Genomic DNA, 23,516 nt, shown 5'->3' with positions numbered 1-23,516 from the left:
TGTGGGAAGAAAGCAAAACTAGGAAAAAATATTTCTCAATGACATTGTGTGTGTTATTTCATTCTAATGACCTGTCTGGCAAATTTGATGGGCTGTACTTCTATTAAGGAAGAAAGCAAAGAAAAAATAAGCAACTGTGAATATAAGAGTGTTCTAGCAAGCAAACTTAATAGATACACTATGGCTTGACAACACAGATAAATACAGCCCTTGGTTAAGAGGTATCAGTGAAGGATGAAAACCTGTTGTGATGTTTAAAGTGCATGGAAATCCTGCTCTGTGTTCACCTGTACTTGTGCAGCCTTATGATCCTTCTGTGAATCCCTGAGCCAGGGGCTGGATCAGAAAATTACCCTGGGAAGGAGAAAAGGTATTGCAGGAGAATGACAGGATGAGTGTATGAAGCGTGTGTGTATACATATTTACACCACCCTCTTTTATTTTTCCTTCATTTATTTTGAGCGATACTAGTTTATGAATTTTCCCTGCACTTGTCTGCTTATTCAACCTTATGTCACATCCTTGTTTGTGCTAATACAGCAAACTAATTGAGGTTAAAAATAACCTCTATCTGGAGCACATACAGGCACAAAGCCACTGAGAAAAGAGTGAGGGCATCCAAAATTGTCTAGCTCCTCAGGCTAAATTCCAAAGTTTGTAGAAGAATAAAGCTCAGGAAGGAAAGCTTGGGAAAGTGGTAACAGGTCTCTGGAGAGGTAAAATAAATGTTCACAGGTGCTGTGAGAGAAGCATTTTGATCAGGAGAATCTTGTAATTCAGTATTGCATGAGTTAAGAGAAAAATATTAATTCATCAATATTAATACACTGAAAACAAAAATTGTTTTTTTTTTTAAATACATCTCTGTTTCTTTCACCTATGAAATCTTTTTGGGGATGATTGTATAGAGCCCCAGAGCCAGCAGCCATTAGTAGTGAATATTTCACTGCCTGATAAAGGAGTATTTACTGAAGCTGATAAAAGGAATTGTTTCTTAGCGATCCTTTGGGTTGGGTTTTTTTAATTATAGTCTTGGAAATGCTATTTATATATTGTTTGTTTGAGTATAAATTATCATTATACAGATTAGATGTATGAAAAAATGCAATAATTTTGTGATAGTTTCCACAAAGTTATATGTACAGCCAGGAATGATCAACTCTGCCTCTGCTGTGCCACTACACTGAATATTACTCTGGTTTTTCTTGAGTTTTCAATATCCAACTTTATGTTGCCTATATCTAAGGCAGATGTTGTAGCATTAAATGGAATAGATTCCATAACCATTAATATGTAAGGTTCTGTTTAGCAGAAATATTTAGTTTTATTCTTCCCTCTGCGCCCTTGAGACAGACTTTGGAGGGGAGTTGGGGTCAAGAGGTTTCAGAGTATTGAGGTTGCCTCTTCTCTTTGTGTAGATATTTATGGAGAATTTTGCAATTTTTTCCCCACATCTTTCCAGGAAGTATGTGACATTTGTCTGTACATGCTTCATCTTTTGATGAACATCTATTAGTCAGATGAACTGCTCCGTGTATAGGCGAGGGGAAGTTCAAACAAAGGTATATTTGGTAAATAAAAGGAAAACTTCTGCTGCTTCTGACATATATATCCTTCCAGGGTACACAAATAGTTACATATCATCCTTTTAATATTTCAGCTCTTGTTTATTTATATCAACATATTGGGATGCTCCAAAACATGTTTATTTTTATAGTCACCAATCAGCATGCAGGAGAAGTAAACCATGCAACTTGGGAATTGCTTATCAGCTGTATAATGAAGATGAATGGCATGCTAAATCTTATCTGATTATGCAAAAGTAGCTTTTTATGTTAGCAATGCCTTGGCTTTGCAGTTTGTAGAGAGCTGGGCATTGTGCATCTGATTAATCATGTAAAATGAGATTGAAAGAAAGGAGAAGAGGAAAACGTGATGGTGCATAATCTGTGTCTTTTCCAAGCAGGTGGCATTACCTGATGCTTTAAATCTTGTTCTTTGTGGGCAAACTTTATGTATAGCAAATGATAGTGAAATTCATAAGTTGTAGTGAGCCTCATTAAGAACTGGTTCTATTAATGTGACTTCTGGGACAACTAATATAATCTTTAATGGCAAATATTTGCTAGGATTGGTTACATCATAAATTGAATGATATACCAACAGAAAGATAGTCCTAAACTCGTAATCTTCAACTTCCCTGTGGGATCTAACTGTAAAGCAAATTTGTTGATGGTATCTTCAATAATAGAAACTGAATCCAGCTTCATTTGCCTTGGCTCAGAAGTTCAGGCCTTGGAATTACATCTGCCAAAATTCAGTTATTGGTTTCTTGGGTTTGATTTTTTTTTCCCCCCCCGTGTGTGTGCTCTCTTATTTAGAGCTGGAAAATGAACAATAAAACTTCTTGCATAAATTTCAATTGTCCTTGAGATCTGAAACATTGTGATGAGAAATCTCAAAAGGCACAGGATGGCTCATCCTGCTGTGTTCCTGAGCCACTGTTTCATCAAGGAGAATCATAAGCCTTGGAAGATTTGCAGGTGTCTTTTCTTGGGAGATTCTCATATTGATGCAGTTCAGAAATTCTCCTTCTGCAAATGAATGTTACCACAGCAAACTGGATCTGTGGAGGATAAGAATTGTTTATTGTCACAGCAGTAAGTGACAAATTGTGTCTATACAGTAAATGACTGCAGATGCTTTTTTAGGGCTTAAAAGAGAGAGAAGTATCAGAAAGTAAGGGGGGACTGAGGCAATGTGAGTATGTATTCTGTTCATCCCCAGACTTTCTGTGAAAATTAGGGCAATAACACTGCAATGAATGGTAATGAAAGCAAATTGTTATTGTTCAGCATCATAAAAATCCAAACCTAAGCACTGACTGTGAGTGCTTTTTCACTGATGTGCCAGAGTATAGCTTGCTTTTTGCAGGAATTTTGTGTTGCAACACAGCAATATTTTATGCATATTACTTTTGTCACTAGCACTAGAGCTAATCTCCTCTGTGGTGTCCAACTCCATCATCTCTGCATTATTACCTTGTTTATAACTGCACAGTGTTTCTACTGTGTGGCAGAGAAGGCTATCCTAATTTTCCTGAACTAGTGGCTGCTTGAGGATAGGAAGCTAAGGCAGTGAATGCACATTCAGTTTCTGGTGGTTGATTGAATCTAGAAGCTTTGTGCCACATTTCAGGGCCGTTCTGAAGTGATATGGGACTGGTTATGAGAAGTTAAGTTTGGATTGTATGAACTCAAAATGAATCTGAGTGGCTCATTGAAAGCAAGATGCCCGCACTTTCTCTCCTCAGTCACACAGCCCCTTCTTTTCCCAGCTAGGAACTCCACAACAGCATTCGGAGTGAAGCATTTGTAATGTGAAATTGCAGTCTCAGGATGTGTTTTAATCTCAGGACTGAAATTCATTCTGTTTTCTAATGGGAAACTTCACCCATACATAGGGAGACAGGCAGCTGAAAAATGTCTTGGAATTGGTTCAGTCAGACAAAGATCACTGCTTTGAAACATACTGGAGATCCTTTCATCTTCAAGTGTTTTAATTACTTGAACTTTAATTATTAAAATACTTTAATTACTTGAACTCAGGTTTCTATTGTCTTTCAAACAGTATTATTGTGGGCAGAATGTGACCTTGGCTTCTGGCAGTAACTGGAGTGCCCCATGTTTTCATCTGAAGGGTGCACCCAGTTTGCCTGATGATAACCAGGACTGTGACCGTGCTGGTTTTGCTCAGCCTCAGGAGCTGCTCCCTGGTGAAGGCATTTGTCCCACAGGGTCATGGGGAGTGAAACTCTTGGTGGCACATTCCATAAGGAAGTGACTTCCCTCGAGTGGAAGGATAAAGTTCCATTTGCACAGTGCAGGGTAAGAGTACTTGTTCAAAATGCAGTAAACAGGACGTGCCTCTGACAGATTTGCTGACAGGTGGCTGCTGAAGTCTGGGTTGGAAAGTCACCTTTGTCTTTTGATGCCAGTGTGAAGAGATTAATTCCCTGCTGCTTTGGACCAAATCAGTTATCCATACCAGCACAGAAGGGGTACAAAGGAGGTGGAGAAATTTTCATACTGCTCTTAGAGCTCAGAATAGGGAAGAGTCAGGTCTTGGTAAGTGTTGGATGTCTAGAAGTAGTCCAACAGTGTGTCCAGCAACCTGGAAAGAAGTTTGTGATGGCAGGGTTGTAGTTTTGTTTTACGGAGCCTGAATGAAAGAGATGGTTTCTTATATAACCCCAAACTCTGTGTCAGATGCTGATCCACCTTTTTGGATCAATTTTTGTCTATAAATAGCTGTTCTGCTCTCTAAAGCTTCCACTGTGGAGGATTTGACTTTGCAGAACTTCTCCTCAATGCTTTTAGCACTTCCAGAAAGGCATCCTTCATTCTGTGGTTTTAATTGAACACCATTCATTGTACCATACCCTCAGTCAGTAAACAGAAGAAATGAAAGGTGACAGTCTTTTCTTTCCACCATCACCTTTCTGTCTTCCACTTGATGAACAAATCAGTGTCTTTGATTTAAAAATTTGCCTGAATGTCATAAATGTTTAGTTTCTTTCCCTTGAAAATGTTTATTTAGGCAAAGGTTTTTCTTGAAGTGAAGAGTTTAAAGTCAGAAAATTAAATGCAAATGAAAAAAGGCCTCTTGAAAAAGATTCAATTAAGCATCACTAGCAATAGGTCAGGCCTTGTATATAAAAAAAAAATTCTATCTGTATGATGTTTTCCCCTACCAGATGGAGATAGTGACATCCAGTCAACCTTCACTAAGAAATTGCTATGAACATTGAGTATCTGAGCACAGGAGCTTCTCTGTGCTCCTCAGAGATTTGCCATGCAGTTTCAGAACAACTTCTCAGTGGTGTTAAAAAAACAAATGTTCCTCAGGTGGTGTTTTTTCACCTTGATTGTAGCCTGTAAACTTCACCTATAAATGTCACTTCCTTTTCACATTTGCCTGTTACAGGTGCAAAAATTCCCAGATTAGTGTCTTGATTCTGATACGTTTGCATTTTGTATGAGTGTTTCTCAGTGAAATCTGTCCTGGGAAGCAGGAATTCAGAGCATGCCTGCAAAATAAGACTTCATATATGCCTGCTTCATACTTGGAAATGCAGAATCTTGCCTTTGATCTCAAGCTCATTGGAGGGGAAACAGTGTCAGCAGCAGTGAGATGATTATGGCTGCGTTTCCTGGTGTAGGCAGGGGCTTGGTTAGCACCGCTAAACCCTCGATTCCAGCTGTTAGCAGGATGGCATTTGCAATTACTTGTCAGACTGACAGCCTGTATTGCCTCATTTATAGTTTTTAAGGGTATGTAAAGTGCTTTAGCACAGCTGAGACAGAATTTAAAACCCTTGTGAAAACATGGGAATGCTGTGCTGCTGTGATTAGAGGAAACTGATGCGTGACCTAATGGCAACTTAGCTGAGAAGGAGAAATGATGAACCTTATTTTTTACAAGGCTAAAGTCCAACAAAAGGAAGAGACTTCATGTCTGGAGGCTATAGTGGTTGATGTGTGGATGTTAAACAATTAGGAAGTGTTTGTGCTGCTGCATATTTATAGAGGCTCTTGGAATTTATAACATGGTTTTCTATAGTAATATTAATTACATATAATATTTACTGAAGAAAAAATTACTCTGTACTTAGACCCTTTGCTATTTTAGATATAATTGGAAGAACTGCCCATTTGAAAATTATAGGCTTATAATTTTTTTTCGCCTTTTGAGTTGTATTGTGGCAGACATAGCAAATATCTATACATGAACAAGTAATTTATGTTAAAATATATTAATATCAGAATTAATAAATGGAAATTATCAAGGCAATGAGAGTGCATGAGTTTTTGCTTCTAACCTTTTCATGTGGTTCTGATGGTTTTGTTCTTTTTTTCTGTTTCCTAGAATGTTTATATGAATTTCTCTTTAGCTGAGCTTGGTTTTCAGAATGTATTTTGCTCTGTTCAGGTGATGTGGATTTTGATTTCTCAGGTCCAAGAGGTGTTCAGGGGTGTATCCAGTTCCCCCTTTTAATTGCTCTGGGGTTATCTGTAGCTGCAGGCTCAGCTGCTGGGGGGGCAGGAGAGGCTTCATCCAGGAGTGGAACCAGGACTTGGCACCTTCCTTACAGTCAGATGAGACTTGTCAGATTTATGATTTGTGTGTCTTGTAGGAGCCATCTCCGTGTGTTTCTGACTCTGGATAAATAATGAGTTTTTGAAGGAGAGGTGTTCATACAAACACACTCGAAACACTTTTTTTTTTCCTGTTAGAAATACTCCTTTTTGGCCAGATGCAGAGTTCCTTCAGGGTTACTCTTGAGCATATTTTGGAACATTATCCCTGAGTAATTATTCTGAGTTATTTTTTAGGGGAGAAATTGAGGGGTAGTCAAGATTTTAAAGCTAGCTATAGACTAAATAATTAAATACAGCTGGAAATAGGATATCTTTAATGAACATGTTTTGTAACTTTGTTTTATAAGTTTTATAACTTTGCTGACAAGCTTCAAACTGAACTTTTTTCCTTTCTAGCTCTTTCTTCTTTCTCAAGTCTTTGGATTGAGCACTACTTGAAATTTGTTTATTTCTTCTCCAAGTTTTTAATCTAAAATAACTGTACCCAGATACCACATTATACTTGCAGCCTTATTAAAATGGAATTAATCCACTTTGTGTGAAGACAAGTTATGTTTCAGATATATTTTGTGAAAAAGCCAAACTACTTAAATAGTATTTGTATCAGTTTTTCAAGTGTAGAAGTTTACTACTTCAGTAGTTAAAGCTAGAGCTCAAATGCAGCTCGGTTTTAAGAAGGTTTTTTGTGCTGTGTAACTCTTGCCAGCTGACAGAATAACCTTGGCAGTGTGCAGCTTTTGCTTCTTTTTCATACATATTTATTCTGCTACCCTAGGATCATCCAATGGGAATTTGTTACTTCAGCAGTGATTGAAGAAATCTTATTTTTTAATCTAAGTAATTTTCTGTGAAGTTTAATTCATAACGTTAGAGCACCTCCTGGGTAATAACTAAAAATGATATATTTTTAATGAAAAGAATTGCCTTGAGTCCTCAGTGTCCAGTAGACTTGCCTCCTGCTCTCCAAAATGCACAGATCATCTTCACCATATAATGTTTAATATTTCATTACAGTTTAATTACTGGACAAATTCAAGATTAACAATCAAGATTGTCTCAGTTGGACTTGGGGCCTTTTAGAGTTGTAGGGGAGACTGGTTTCCACTTGGTTCTTCTATAAAGAAACACAAAATTGGCTTGGGAACAGTTCAGGCTAGTAAGAGACTTGCAGGCTCCATTTTTACAGGTTGAATACTGACACAAATTTATCAAATCCCTGTGACTGTGTGGGGGTTTGTGAAAATGCTATGCTATTTGTTGTTCTATATGTTAAATGCTAAAATAAATAAAAATCCCTTCACCCCCAGAAAGCCCCAAATCAAAAGCCATACTAAACTACAAACATTAATACCTAATCCTTTCTTCCTTGCCTTTTTTTCTGGAGGAAAATATTTTACACAGTTATCTGCAACTTAATTTAAAATTCAGTATAATCATAGATCAGACAGCATGTTAAATCTGAATGAAAATCTTGGCAGCTTTTAATTTTAAATTTGGATGCCAGTTTGCACTTGTAGCTTAATGAATTTAAATAGTTCCATGAATTTGGAGAGTATTCAGCCTTTTGGAGTAATTTAATTTTTGCTTTTTGATACCTAGTGATGGCAAATACAGAAGTATTAGAATTTGGTCAAAATAAGTAATACTGAAAATGATTAAAATCTCATAGGTATTTTTGAATTATTCTGTAATTTATTTGTGAACTGTTTTGTGTCTAGGGAACAACTCCTGGTTCCTACAGTGTCATGAGATTTTATTTTTGCAGAGTACTCTTTCAGCTAGATGCCTTTAAAACAGCCAGAAAATAACTGTAAAGCTGTGCAACTCTAGAACTTCTGAAGTGTACATCAAAAGCTTAAAAAACAATATAGCATCTGGATGGACTTCTAAAAAATACATTAAAATGTATTAAATGTAAGTTATTTTGCCATGTCTTGGTGAAGCTGTGAACTAATTAAGTACTTGTAATCTTGTTACAGTTTAGGACAAAACCTTGCTAATTGTCTTGCAGGAATTATTGATGATGATGGTGCATGCAACATCTTTTAGTTCCAGTGATAGCTCTTGCATTTTTAGCTGAGAATGGGTATAAAATTATTAAATTTCATCTTTCAAAAAAACCTTTTCTCTCTCCGTGCTGTGTGAGAGAAATTCAAATACTCATAGATGACGTGATGTATTTTCACATGGAATACAAAATTACTGTTTCAGAAAACAAAGGATGCTTGCTTTTAATGGTGACATCTCAGAAGTGTCATTGATACCTTCCTGATTTATAGTGAAAAGAAAGAGATGAACTGAACATATATGGAGTGAATCAACAGGAAAATCAATAAAAAGAGAATTAATTTACATAGCTTTAAACAATGCCAAGGCCTGATTCCTGCTATTGCTTATCAATCCTGGCAGCTTTGCCTGCTGATAGAAAAAGCAAATTTTATTGATGATCATTGTCTGTGGGTATATGGCATCACAGCTTAGCAAAGTGCTGCTGGGTAAAAGTGGCAATTGTAGGAGGTCCTGGGCTGAGACAAAGAGCTTCAGATTTTGCTTTTCTAATTAATCTGCCTGTTGAGTTGTGTGGGTTCTGTGGATTTTTTGCTTTTTTTCCTGTTAGGAGCTGCCTATGAGCCTCCAGGCTGAGCTGTACATTTAATAAGGTCCACTTCAGTAATCTGTGCCAGCAATGTTCCCAAGTGCCTCATGATTTTGTTCTCATTGTAGTGAGAAGCCCAGAAATTACATTTACTACATTTACCTGTTGTTTATATCCCACAGAAAGGACTAACAGGAATTTGATTTAAGGTGTCTATTAGTTTTATGGTACAGTTGTAGTCAGTTGAACAACTTTAGATCTCCAAAATGTTGTAGGTTTTTTGATTTGTTTGGATCTATGTTGGATATATAGGTAAAGGAACACTATGAAATATTAATCTGTGATGAATTTGATTAATTTAAATTGCAAATTAATTATTTGTTTGCTTCTGAATATTGATACCTTCACAGTGAAAACGGATTTACTTTACATTTTGATATCTTACTCTGGAAATTTCAAGGAGTCAACTTATTCACAGCCTTTTTTACTTATCAACAATTATCAGAGGACAGGTTTGCTTGAAAAGTTGATTGAAATCATCCTACTGTCACTTGCCCTTTGTAATTTAAAATACAATTTACTCTTACTCCCTTGGTTTTATTGTGAGTCAGTGGTGGGGCACTGCTTGCCTCAGAAGATGATTCTGGGTAAGTCAAGAGAGCTCAGAACATCACAAAAGCAGAGACCCAGTGCCCGCAGTCTCTTCACTCTCTGTTTGCTTCTACCTCTGACTGGACAGAGTCAACTCATATGAATGGTTTGGAGGGTGTGTATGTCCCTGCAATTTAGCTTTTTTTATTATGGTATTGTCTGACTATAGTTTTACATAGCAAAAGTTGCTGTGCTCTGTTACTGATGAGTTCAGAAGCCATTTTTAATTTCTACAAAAGTGTTCTGACATCAAACCTTTTATGAGCTTGGGGTATGGGCAGAAAGAATGGGACAAGTCTGTTGTGCTGTTTGTCTTCCATTTATTGGCTAAAGAAATACCAAAAGTGTTCTTAAAATGGAATTTAAAAATGAATTGACAACTTTATTCCTCCTGCTGCAACTCCTTTCCAGGATGGTCTGAAGAGGTTTTTTGTTTTTTTCCTTTGTTTCTTTCTTATTGTTAGTCACAGTCACCTTGGTATATAGATGCATGCTAATTATCCTCTATCAGCCTGTTTAAATAATTTACAGTGTAAAGGTCTCAAAGGACTCTCTAGGTGGCAGGTCTGATTTAGAATAGCACAGTCTGTTACATGGGCTCTTTTCTTTCAGCTCTGCCTTTCTTCTGTTTTATTGCAATGTCTCTTATTTTGGCTTTTAGGTATCTCTTTTTCAGAGATATTTTATTTAACACTGTCATCCAGGTACAATCTGCTACTGTAAATAATGATATTGTTCAAGACTTGCCTCCTCTGTTTGGCAAATTATTTTCTCCTCTGTGTTCACTTTGCTCTCTGCAAAAAAGCAGAGGCTATTCTCTAAATATTCCAGTTAACTGTGTTTGTTTCTATTAGCAGTGTCTGATATGATGGATCTTAAACCTGCTCTGTGTTTCAATAAGCTGATTCATGGCATTGCATTCAGCCAGACAGGGCTCTCTTAGCTGGCACTAGCCTCAACAGCTCACTTGAAGCATTTGACAAAGATTTAACCCCTTCTCACAGATTATTTAGCCAGCCAGTCTAAATAACAGCATTTGCCAAAATGGCAAGCTGTTTATGAGCATTTTTCTATTTGTTATTTCTATTATTTTTAAAGAGATTCAATTCATGCAATAAATTTTGTGTAGTTTTGCTCATTTCCTTATGACAGAGGATATATATTCAGTTTATATTCAGTTACACTCTTAATTGTTTCTACCTAATAAGTGTAGTAAGTCATTGCTAAGTGTAAACAGCATTCTTTTTTCTATTTTTTCCTGCTGTGAAATTTCTCCCTGATCAGAAATGAAGTTCTCTACAGTGAAGGGAGGATGTGCTGTGATTATATGGACTGTTGAGCATCACACAGCATATTTGGTAGGAGTTTTACTGCTGCTCCTGTCTCCAGCTCACTTCAGTGGTTACTGCAATGCTTTGTCTCTTCTGCTGAGCTGGGGAGAATGAAGGGCTTGACCTAATTTCAGAGTGGTCACCGTGCTGAGGAAGCTCAGTCTGGCACAGGAGCTCCTCTTCAAATTATACAGGAAAAGCAGATAGTGTTTTAAGGGCATATCGATTTATTATTGTCTCCTGGGTACAAATTCACATGTTGATACATTGATGCATCATTAGATCCAAATTGCTGTTGTTTCTTGAGCTCCTCAAGAGAATATTCCACCTCATTGATGTTATTGTGTCTTAGATATATACTATTCAGGGAAGTAATATCTGCAGGCTCTGTAGCTTGAACTTGTTTATGGTGGCTTCCGGGCTGGGAATATGTTTATCTTTTTGTAACAGAGGCTAGTGACAGACAGAGCACATTTATTCAGACTCCACTTAGTACAAAAAGAGGGGGGAGACCCCCTCAGGGATCAAATTCTGTCTTGTACCTCTACTGAAATCAAAATCGACAGAAGTAACTCTTGTGCTGGACTAGAACATTACAAAAATACAGACAGATCTACCTTTTTGTGTCACACTGGTATCACACAGCTTTTTCTGGTTTTGCCACAAGGAATGCAGTCTGAATCCACAGTGTCCACCAGCCCTCTTCCACATCTATTCCTCTTTTTTTCCCCTCCATTTTTTCCTTGCTTGTGAAGTGTTTTTTATGTCTGGCTGCTGTGTAATGCCCAGAAACACTGGGTGGTTTCTGTGGACAAAGCCCTGCCACATGTTGTAAGTTAAAGTCCCATCTAGCAGGCATTGTACAAGGACTGTTATCGAGAGGGGAATGGATGTACTCTGCTCTAGTTTTCCATTAGTGTTCTACTGTACACTGTGTGTTTTTTGTAATTCCTTTTCAGTTTTTGTTTCTGTTAGTCAGTAATTGACATTTGCTTTCTCACTGTCATGACCTCAGGCCCAGAGGCTTAACTCGCATTGCAGTCAGTGCTGTCGCTGGCAAGAAAAATCCTCTTGCTCAAATGGGTAAACATGATTGAACAAAACATGTAGGCACTCTTAGATCTGAATGGAATCCAAGTTAGAGCTGCCTCAATCATTGTCAGCAGCTCTTGTGTACCTTGGGCCAGTGAAGATGGAGATCTCTGATTTTTGCCCGAGTCTGGTCCGTTACAACTCCACTTGTGCTTACCCCAGGGTAGGTTTGTTTTTCCCTGTGTGTATTTTATCAAACAAGAGTGTGTGTCCAGTTTTACAGACCAGAGCTGGGATCAGCTCAGGAAACTGTTCTGTGGCCTGAGCTGTCTGCTTTGTCCTCTTTGCCTGGAACTCCTACAACTGCTCAAAAAACACCTTGAGAAATGGGTGTGAACTTCTGTGAGACCCCAAGGCAGTGCAGGCTGGAGCCTGGGACTCTACTGTAGTGTGTAGAAATAACAGGAAAATATTAAAGAGCAGACTTCACTTCCTTGGTTTAACTTTTCTGATTATCTTGTATTTATTTAGTTGAAAATTAATCCATGGTGTTTTAATGGCTTTCACTACAAAGTTTACAGTATGCCCGCTTGCTATTTCATATTCTGCAGTGAATAATTCATTTTGCTAAATTGATAGTGAAGGCTTTCAGCTGTAATTGCTGGAGTCTTTGAAATATGAAACTGAATTCTTACAATGAAATGGTCACAGGCTGAGCCATTTAGAAGGTTTGTTTACGTGAGCTGTCAGCTACAGAATCTGTTTTGGAAAGATACTTCTCTTCACTTGCTATTTGGCTTATCTTTATTTTGTTCCCTATGGGGCTTATCTTCAAATTAGATTTTATAGATTCATCATTTAGAAATGCATTTATACTCTGTAGTGTGTGTGCATTCATTCAGCATAGAACACCCAAGAGAAACAGGTATTTTCCAGATACAAACTGTAATTTTTCTTCTTTTCAGCCAATACTTAGTGACACATTTTTAGAATAACCCAGTTCTGCTTATTAATCTCAGTCTAGTCTTTGTATCACATCTTGATTATAATTTCTAAAAAAATTCAGGACTTGTCTCCTGAAGATTCATTTCTATGAATTTTTCGTAGTACAAGTCAATCACATAAATCTAGTGCCAAAAAGCAAAGTGATATGAAAATACCATCAAAATAAGCATGTGTAAACAACAGAATGCTTTCCAATGCTTGCCCAGCTGTATTTTACAAATAACACTGAATCCATTTATGTTAATTTTTTGTCTGCTGGCTGAATTTAATTTAATACAATAACTTAATATTCTCCCCTTATTTGTTCAGGTCTTTAGATTTCAAGGGATTTGTGAGAAATGTGTATTTAATTCAGACTAATACAGTAATGGTAAATTATTATTCTGTTTTCAGTATTTGTCTACTAATTTGATTTCTATAGTCACTAGCATGAGAATATCAATGAAAACTAGTAAAACAAATTGAGGAAAAGCAATGGAAATTATTGGTTTATTATTATTTTTTATAAGCTTCTCAAGTAAATCACCAGAGTCATGTCTACCTTAGCCAAATGGTGGCATTTGCATATGCCAGGAATTCTTCATGAGGAGTCTCTGGATTCTTCCAGGGTACTGACAAAACAATTAAAAAAAATATTTTGTATTTTGCTGCTGGGACTGGTTGAGCCTCCTGGTGATGGCTCAATACCCATGAAGTGATTATTTGATACAAATTTAAGTTTCCAGAAGAGTTAAAAGGTGTGAAGAGTTATGCATGCGCAGTTCCATCTCACAGATGTTTCCTCTGGTATTTTTGCAGTTTCCTGGGTTCAGTTCCAGCACTCTGTTCTTAATTCAAGTGTCATCTCAATGTGGCATTAGGAAAAAAAAAAAAAAAATTAGGAAAGGTGTTTAAGATTCAGAATGGCTGCTAGTTTTAGTTTCTTATAGGTCTTTAATTCACACATTACTAATTTCCTTCTTTTGTCAGATATTAGCTGAAAAAGGCTTTAAGGAAAATTGAATTCAGTTTCTATATTTGGTTTTTACATTTTCATCCTAGAAAACAAAATAAAAAGGGCAAAAATTTTTCTCAGTCTTTATTGAATAGTTTTATGTGAAACTGTCAGTTCTGAGTATACAGGTTGACTTGAAGAGCTGTCATATGACAGGCTTCTCTGATGTATTTGCTCTTTTCAGGTGCACATCAAATGGTTTCCATGTAGTAACTGTTCCTTGGAGAATGGAAAATTTGTTCTCTAATTTTGCTGTTCTCCAAGGTATTTTTTTCTCCTTTATTTCCCTGAGTGCATATGTGTATATTTGCTATCTTAACCAACCAATACAAATGGAATTCCATTTAGAGCTTTGATTACATCAGTTGTCACTGAGAAGTGAAACTGCAGGAACAGCTGCCAGTTTGCTTGCGTTAGCTCAGCTGAATAAAGAAAATTCTCACAAGCTGAATTTTTTTAAATGGGATATTTACCTCCCTAACAGAGATTATAATGGCTTTTAAAACAGCTCTGAAAACTCTTCCATGTCAATAATTTTCACATGAAATGTGTGAGGTCCAACTGCTTGTGCTACACCATTGCATGTACCTGTATTTTGATTCATAACATTTAAAACAGTCCTGTGCTGCTGAGTTAATGTGTTTTCCTCTTACCTTCCACATGACAAATTTTACATAAAGTAAATATTTCTCTGTTAAAAACAGTGAAACGTTGAAGTGCACTGTATAAAGCTGTGGATTATTAGGGATGGTTTTACCAGCTTGCCTGATTGTTTCTGCTGGGAGCAGCTGAGGGAGGCCACTGTGAGCAGTAATTGACTGCCTTGACTGATTCCATTGTTATTCCTTTATCCTGAATCTCGGGGATAAACAGTTAAGTGGGTGGTGATTACGTTAGGCACTAAAATGTGTGCCAATTTACAGTAGAATAAACAGCCACAGAAAAATATGATGAAAGTGCTCTGGGTGAAAAGGCCAGAAGCTGTTTACTCCAGCCTTTCTGGTTTAATTCACAGAGCCACGAATGATATATTGTGGAATTCTTTTTGCATTTTGTCCACAACAATGTTCTGTACTAGGAACCACCTCATCTCTTGATTATTCTTTTTTATTTGAAACTGAGTCTGCTGATGTTTTCTTACATCAAATCTTGTTTATCTGTAAACAGAGTCTGTCAAAACTTTAGGCTACCTCACAGAAATACAATTTGGAATTTATGATCTATGGGGAGTGTTCTTAACTCTCTAAGGACTGTGCATAACTTCTCTAAATGTCTAAATATACCTAGGACAAGTTTAATTTTTAGTATTCAAGGAAGAAGTTTGAGGATGTTGAAAGACCTTAAAATCTCATCTAAATATCTAACAAATATATCCTGGAAAGAGTCTTGTAGACCTGTGCAGAGTCATGTGCTGTGTTTTTAGAAGGCTTGTGGGCAAAACCAATGACAAATGTGTAGCATTACACAACATTTTTTCGTGTGTGTGTATATATATATACACCCACCTAATTAATTGTATTTTTTAGGACACTGACACATCAAACTTTACACTTATGAAACAGCCAGATTCCAGACAGTGCAAATCATACTTTAATATATTATAAAGCTATATAGTAAGCCCACTCCATGGGCTTCACATGCACATAAAACCAATAGTTACATAAATATCAAATGACAAAACTAGAAAGCAGTTTCTGCATACTTTATTTTACAATTCCTCACTAAATATATTTACAGGACACAGAGTTTGCTTTAGTGCAATACATAGTAATGTTGCATAAGTACAAACTGTTGAACTTTTCTAAAAAAAAATTAAAGAAATAAAGCACTTAACTGATGTCACAGCTAAGTATGTAAAGCAACATTAATAACTCTGAGTGAAAATGCTAACAGCATCTTTCTTCTCATAAACAATTTCTAGAAACAAACCACAAACCGGCATTACATATTCCAAATTACTACCCCTTGTACAGTACCATATCATTTAAAAAAATCACTTTTTAAAAGCACATATACTGTACTGTACAGCAACCTGTTTCTACAGATACTGACTTACTCTTTTAATACAAATATGATATTACCGTGGCAGTTTTGAAGAACAAAGTTATCTCAAGATATCAAACATCAGTAACAAACTCTGATAAGCACAGCTTCTTGAGAACCTGCTTTGACAGCATTTCTTCACAGTGATATTTATGAAAGGTTGGAAAAAGAGAATAGCATAAAATATTTCCATCCTTTTTCAGTTTTTATGCAAAAATCATTACTTTATATTGGTAATTATAAAATTACAAACACTTCCTATAAGTAACTGCATCTGTAGTAATGATAGAAAAAGTCTTCAGTAAGACACCTAAAATGAGGCTTGCATAACATGAGAGTTTGAAGAAAACTAGGTACACCTCATTTTTTAAAATAAGAGTAAGGGATGAAACTTAATTGAGAATAAGCAACACAGTTTAACAGATGTAACCTATTGTCAATTAAAAAAGCTACTTATTTATTAATAAATGTTAAAAAATAATGAAACTGTGCTGAGGTGAAATCAACATTTAAAAAGACATGATGAAACATTTACTCTTAATCTTAGTTTTGGCACTTCATTGGAACAATTACTTTACCAAAGACCAAAATATGTATAAAAGATATACAGCTCCTTGACATACCTTGCAAGTATAGTACGTAAGTACTGGCAAACACTGAAAACATAGTTAAACATTCCCACAGATTTGCACATGCATGCACTAGTCAGACAACAGCGTTGTATTTATGTTCTTGGCGGTGACAATCTTGTATTACTTGGGTATTTTAGGCCGTTTCCTCAGCAGATCTTGTTTCTGTTTTAAGTCTTACAAATTCTTTAGCAACTTCATCATTGTTCCTCTGAGAAAGAATTCTAAGGATCGTTAGCCCGGTCTCATCCACGGAGATGCTCCTGAGCAGGGGGTACCAGGAGGCGCAGCTGCCCCGGTCGGCGATGCCCTGCAGCTGGATGACCGTCATGCCGAGGATGCGATCTTCCCGCGCAAAGCAATAATCCTTCACCGACAGGTGAAGCTCGTAGGCTCCCGGCTTATCTTCGTTACTCAGCAGGCTGTGTGGATTAACAATATGAATTTAGAACAAGGAGTTTGGTTTAAGTCCCCCAAGGAATTAATTCACTCTAGAAGTCTTGGACAAATTGAAGTGGGAGTGATAGTTTAAGTGTTGTAGCTCCATTTTGTTACAACAGAATATCTGGTTTTAAATGTTCTGCACAGGTAACCCTTCAGATGTGTCAGTGATAGAGCCTCTGCTCTCAGCAGCCTGAACAGAAACAGAATTCCCTCAATAGTTGGAACAGGCAGTTACCTCTCCCTGGAAAATGCATAAAATGTTCAGCTGGCTCCCCAGCTGTCAGCACCATGACTTTAAATCAGCTTCAAAATATACAGAAAATCCCTGGCAGCAGGCATCCAAAGGAGCTTTGTGGTGAGACACAGACACTGAACTCATTTCCACTCAGGCTTGGAGGGTAAGGGGAGGAAAATAAATTGGTCTGAGAAAAGGGCAGAGAAATACTAAATTTAAAACTCCAGGTTAGGTGGAAGGTTCTTACTGATTTAAGAATTAAATGGTAACAGCCTTGGATAAACAATGCACATTCAGATGTGTGTACAGGCATGAAGGCCAGATACCTACAGATAATAATTAATGCTTCTGTCTGAACAAATACCTAGGCCAATCGATTCTCAGGGACAGAAATAGTTATTCCTCTGTAGGGAAATAAATTGTACATTTTAACCAGGTTTTGTAGGTCTGACAGTTTGGTGACTGCCATTCATCTTCATATACAACAAAGATACAAATTAGTAAATAATTTTGAAATGGTGTCTATATATCTATGGTAGGATGGCTTTTTTTTTTTGTTGTTGTTATGAATGGTTTAAGGGCAAAAATATTTTAGGAAAATTTTAAGAAAATATGCAATTCTCAGACATGAAAGACTTACAATTGGAAAGTTTCATTATACTTTGGTGACCAGGTGTTGCTCTTTGTCTTTGTTCCATGTTTTCTTTTCTTGTCACTTAATTTAGGACCCAATATACAAACTTCCACGAAGGGCCGGAACATAGCTGTTGTTTGCCAGTTTAGGTTATTAATTGCTACAACTATAGAGAGATAAAAGAAATGAAGTTAAATAAAAATCTCACTGGAAGAGTTCCAATTAATTACCCTGTATGTCTGTATAGGCAGCAAAAGGTGACCTGAGAGCTTCCCTATAGGATATCAATACCTGGTAAGCCTAGGAGGAACCTCGCCCCTTCCCTGCCAAGTAAAGATGTCTGACTACTTTTAGGTTCAAAGTATCAGCTGTAAACATGTATTTTACAAATCCTTTACATTTACAGCTTCTTTTTGCCTTCTACCTTCCCTGCAATTAAAAAAAAACCAGCTTATACTAATCTGAACGTTCCCGTGTTTCTGAAATTCAGATTGTGAAGAACAAAGGTATTTTGTGAAAGATGCAGCTTCTTAAGGCTTGGTACATTCATTCACCACTCAACTTTGCTGTAGTTTTCTGGAAGTTGAATTATGTACAAGCAGTTGACAAGTATTATTTTACAAATTTTAATTTATAACTATAATTTATAGTACTAAATTCAAATTATCTACAGAGAGAAGCATAGACAGTACTTGGCTCCATAATCTGAACTTCTGTTGATGCTGAGCAAGGAAAATGTGTACCTCTAATTACCTGAAGTGTACTCATAGCTTCTCAAGTACTATAACACTTATTTTTTATTTTAGTATTGGTATGTTTGACTTAGGATGTAGTGCTGGGAGGTTTGATCTTTTTTTGTTGCTTTCTTTTTAAAGCTGGCTGTTTTGAAACTTACCTTTCACAGTGACTTTATGCTCACCAGTTCCAGGATGGGTAGAGACATCCACCTGTACAGATATCTCACCCACTGAATTATTAGCAGTTTGACCTGAAACAAGAATTATTGGTTAGCACACCTGGCTTCTCCATGCATCAAGAGAAATAGACAGTGAAGGGTGAGTGGTATTTTCTGACAGAAACACTTAATTTCTGTCGTGTTTCACAGTTAAGTGGGAATCAGTTACTGATTCATGAATGAATTTGCCACAAAAGAACTGGGTAATTGCATAAACCTATGGAACATGCCTCAGTGAAATAAGAAATCCTGCTCATCTGGAACTTTCCATTTTGGTTGTCATTAGGTGTGTTTGTATCTTGAAATGCCTAAGTTGGTGGGTTTATCAAGCTTTTCATGTACCTCCCAAAATTCTTACTGCTAAATGTGTATTTAAATGTGTATTTTACTTCTATATCACTATTGATGAATCTTTTGTTAAATGTTTTGTCTCAGGACATTACTGGAGTTCTGCACTAGCACAGAGGGGCTTAAAAATAAAAGAAGGTTGAAGGGATGGCAGATTGATTTCATCAAGACAAAAATCTATTGATCTGTAAGATTAGACTTGTTCTGTTTCTCCAACCTTTTTATTAACTTTTGCAAAATATGTTATTGCAAAGGTCTCTTAGTCATTATCTCTTTCCTTTTAGTCCATAATTTAGAAGAGTGCTCCAAGCAATACTACAGATATGTAGTGTGAATAGTCTTGTATGTACAGTACTGCTTGATATGGTTATAAAGAAACCTGTGCAAAGCATCACCCAGTTTTATACTAAAAGCAGTTGACATTAAAATGACTCTACATTCAGTATTGCTGAGAAAAACTCATTTGCAGAACATTTCAGCCTGCAGAGACAATTTCTATTGGAGTTTAGAATATAAACTTGGTTTCTTTCTGTAATCACCCCATCCATCTTTCTCTTTCTGACCTGCTGAACAAACTAGAGATACAATTCCAGGACATTTAGTATTTGCTTATAGCATCTCTTGTTGACATTCAAGAACCATGGTACTTCATTTTAAAGTCTCTGATCTGTCTATTTCTGCTCTTTTGTTTTCTTTTCACTATCACTTCTTATACAGTCACAGCAGGAATTAGTGATTCTCACTGCACTATAGAAAGGTCCATTTATCCTACTACATTTAATAAGCCAATTTAGCTGACAATAAATCTCTCCATGCACTGCAGAGGATGACTGCACTTTTCTTCCTTTAGTACTATAATATAACTCATTCGAAGGCTAACAAACCTATAAATGATTCTGCCTCATGTTTGAAAACCTTATGGATGTTTAATTATTACTGCTTGCTCTCTAATATCTGCTTTATGTTTTATTTGCTAGTATATTTATATCATTCAAAATACAAAATTTAAATTCTCTTACTGGTGGGTCTTAAGGTGACCATGTGCATTTAAAGTGCAGTCATTCTTTTGCAGCAAATAAACTGTAAAGAAGGAAAAAAAGATCTCTGGCCAAAGGCCCTTACTCCTCAGGGAGCTTTTATTCCTCCTTATTTAGCACCTGGAATGGGATCAGTGTGAGAGCTGTTATAACACTAATGATTTTGACAGAAGACAGACATTTCAGACCAAGGACCAAGTCAAATATTTCTTAGTCATGATAGTCATAATCACGATATGTGCACAGAGAAATTCCCCTGCCTTCTATTCCTTAGTTGATATCTCTGGAAAAGGTGAACTTGTGCACTCTGAGTAAATAACAGAATATGCAAATGGAAAAATGAGTCATGTATGCTTTGCAGAAACAAAACAGTAACTCCCTATATTTTCTATTATAATATTCCTGCTAAATACAAGAGATTCCTACTGAATCAGTCTGTGATTGTGCACAAAAGTACATTTCTGTGGAAAGATTCCTTTGTCTTGCTTGATCTTTTAGCAGCAAAAAGTTCTCACAGGAGGAGGAGTTTGGAAACTAACTTCTAGGTTTGCATGAAAAGAAAGAACCCAGCAGAAATAAATGGTATTCACACAAAATGAGTTAGCATAAAATTTAAGAATGTGGTGACTTGCAGTATTTTTGCCCCAAAGTAGCCAAAGATAATAAGCAAGAATCTGAAACTTTGTATGACTGTATCAAAATTTGTGGATGTTTATATATGTTTCTTTTTTATTTTTTTCCTCTGCCTCTAAGGGTTCAGGGTTTCTAGATCTTTTCTTCTCTGAGGATTAGAAAGCTAGTTCAGAAGAAAAAACAACTACCTGCAAACTAATACTCATGTATGACATGATTTTATTACCCAAGACTTAGAAAGCTGGCTGAGCAGTGGGAGCCAGGGCAGCTGACCTGGCACTGGTGCCAGTCTAACCTCTCCCATCTGCCTCACGGGCTTTTTCACCAGAAACCTGCTCATTTAAATACTGGACTTCTGCTTTGACCTTATTTTCTAAATGGGACATAAGAATGAAAAGGTGGAACAAATATTCAAGCTTTCATAGTTTCCAGTGCTCTAGGAATTACACAAATTATGAAATCAGCACTTTAATCCAGACAAGCGTCTGTCCTCTTTTGATTGATGATGCCAATAAAATACATACATTTGTCTGGTGCTGAGCCACTAAATATCAGGGTGACTCATGGAGTTATTTTTCACAGGCTCCAAAGACTGATTTGGAGGAAAACTTGAGTGCATTTTTTAACATTTTAATTTAATCCAAAAAGCAAAAGTTAAAGCCCAATTGTTAGATGGATGTAGCAAGCCTAGATGATCTCTTCTGTGTGTTAGAGAAAAGCATGGCAGCAGAGAAAACGGATTTTTTCCATGTGCTAAGGAAACTGGGGATGAGCCAGCTTTGATCTGAGAGGCGTGGCCTCATCTATCCCTCTGTGGGTGTAGGAATATTTTTTTATATATATTTATATATATGTGCATATATTCTGTCCAGTGTCTTACCCAGACAACACACAGGCCTCTCAAGAGGTTTCTGTATGTATTGCATGCTCTGCTTCTAGTACAAAATAACTGTTTAAAATTGATATCATAAAATGGTTACCTGTAGCTTGTGTTTATTTTCTTGAACACTTAGAGGAAACTGATTTACAACTTGTTTCTAATTTAGGTGCTTTACTGTTTCATTTAGGGAACAACCAGAAATTTTGTCACGTGACAGCCTCTTAAGTGAGTATTTGGTAAAGAATTTCTGCTTTACCAGCAGTCTGGTTTTATTTATGTGAACTTTAAAAATAATTATGTTTCTGCCACTATTCTGAGTGCATTTCTTTTGCTATCAGCATATGCTGGAATACTTTTATTAGATGTAATTCAGCATGATTCTTCTTTGTTCTTGTCTTTCTTGTTTGTTGCTTGTAATAATGTGCTGATTTCTTCAGCTTGTAATGCAGGTCTGCGGTGTTTTTTTTTTTTATGAAATAAGGTTGTGTAACACTCAGTTCTGACCTCAATTTGAAACTACAGTGGATGAAGCAGGGATTATTTCTTGAGTTAAATTCTGTCGGAAATAGGGGTTATGAGAGAGCTGGAAATGCTCTGTAGGACTTAAATTTCCTGATAGAATACAGGTGTAGCTTTCAAAACATGACAGTTAATAATACAATGCTTTTGACAAGCAAAAGAAGAAAAGGTCTTTCTTTTTCAACTATAAGAACTGCTAAACAATTTAAGCAATCTTTATTTTCTGTAGTATGATGTCATCTATCTGCTTGCTTAAACTACAGTTAATATCAGATTATTTTTTAATGTCATTCTGTATATTTCTGAAATATTGAGGTTCTTCTTTGCTTTGTAGAATTCCAGGTTGCAAAGGAACATGTAACTGAATTTTGTCTGGGCAGTTGAAAAGAATTTGTCTTCATTTCTGATTGTGTAACTTCCTTCCCTGTGTTGGTGACTTCACAAGACAAGGATGGAGTTACTGTTAGAGATAAGCATATTTACTTAATGAGTATTATATTTTCTTGTTTTCAGATATATCTTCCCTTTTTAGCTTTCAATTGTCTTCTGGCATTAGAATGAAGAAATTGGAATCAGACCAGCTGAAGGAAAGCCTTTTCTGCAGCCTGGTAAACACCCAGGTAGGGTTTGCAATATGAGCTCTGTCTTATGAGTATTGATTTTTCTGCTTAACTGATACAAACTATTGTAAGTCAAGCTAAAAAATCCTGCCATTATGTATTATTCTCTAACAACATTTGTGAACTGGAGCTGCTGTAAATTTGTAAGAAAAAATATTTCTCTATGTCCAATAAATAACCATTTTAGATGCAAGAGTGGTGTTTACTTTGGAGAAATTAGAGGTAATAATTGAGACCTAATTCAGGAAACTCTGTTTGAGTCTCTGTCTTTTTATGTAGCTTGCTAAAATTAAAATAATATTTGTTTAAATGTTATTAGTGCTGATGCTAAACAAATGTAAATATTCACAGCACTGGCTATAGTTTATGAAATTACTGAAGATTCAAGGCATTTGCAAAACTAAACCATAGCCATTTAGTTTTGATATACTTTAAGCAGTTAAAAAGGTGAAGGTACAACTTAAAAAGGTGACTGCTTCTCTCTTCCTTTTTCAGGAATGACTTAAGAGAAGCTTCACCAGTACAGGTCTCAGCACAGAGTAAGGGTAAGCCAAGCATATCATGGATAAGGAAAGTTCATGCACTAGGCCAACAGAAGTACAGTGAGTGTTTGTCCTTTGGCTTTTAGAGTTCTGTCTTGATTGTGAAAATATGGTTGAAAGTTGAATTTAGCTCAAGTTTGGTTAAAATTATCTTGTCCTGCCTGACCTAAAAATTGTCCAATTTGTCTAGAGCTCTTGTCAAATACAAAATACAAAATTACAAAATA

At 36.4% G+C, this 23,516-nt stretch overlaps 1 protein-coding gene and 1 long non-coding RNA gene across 6 annotated transcripts in view; one reads left to right on the top strand and one right to left on the bottom strand.

The window, feature by feature from the left end:
- Positions 1-23,516, top strand: part of LOC131583144 (uncharacterized) — a 48,526-nt gene that overhangs the window by 6,372 nt on the left and 18,638 nt on the right. For 3 of the 5 annotated variants that reach the window (XR_009278460.1, XR_009278461.1, XR_009278458.1), the window contains exons 2-3: positions 22,641-22,747; positions 23,243-23,349. This is a non-coding gene — a long non-coding RNA (uncharacterized LOC131583144). Of the gene's footprint in view, positions 1-18,670; positions 18,811-21,795; positions 21,834-22,640; positions 22,748-23,242; positions 23,350-23,516 lie in introns of those variants that run through there. The other 2 variants (XR_009278457.1, XR_009278459.1) reach the window with 2 other exon arrangements.
- The window catches only part of UNC13C (unc-13 homolog C), a 131,586-nt gene continuing 123,527 nt past the window's right edge, over positions 15,458-23,516 (bottom strand). The window contains exons 31-33 of the mRNA XM_058846971.1: positions 18,651-18,743; positions 17,762-17,921; positions 15,458-16,864 (exon numbers count right to left, since the gene is read on the bottom strand). Of these exons, the coding sequence (XP_058702954.1) occupies positions 16,579-16,864; positions 17,762-17,921; positions 18,651-18,743 (539 nt within the window). The 3' untranslated portion in view covers positions 15,458-16,578. The remainder of the gene's footprint in view (positions 16,865-17,761; positions 17,922-18,650; positions 18,744-23,516) is intronic.

The sequence above is a fragment of the Poecile atricapillus genome, chromosome 11, assembly GCF_030490865.1.
Source record: "Poecile atricapillus isolate bPoeAtr1 chromosome 11, bPoeAtr1.hap1, whole genome shotgun sequence".
Taxonomy (NCBI): Eukaryota; Metazoa; Chordata; class Aves; order Passeriformes; family Paridae; genus Poecile; species Poecile atricapillus.
The sequence above is the reverse complement of the archived record's forward strand: the minus strand, read 5'-3'. Positions and strand labels throughout refer to the sequence as shown.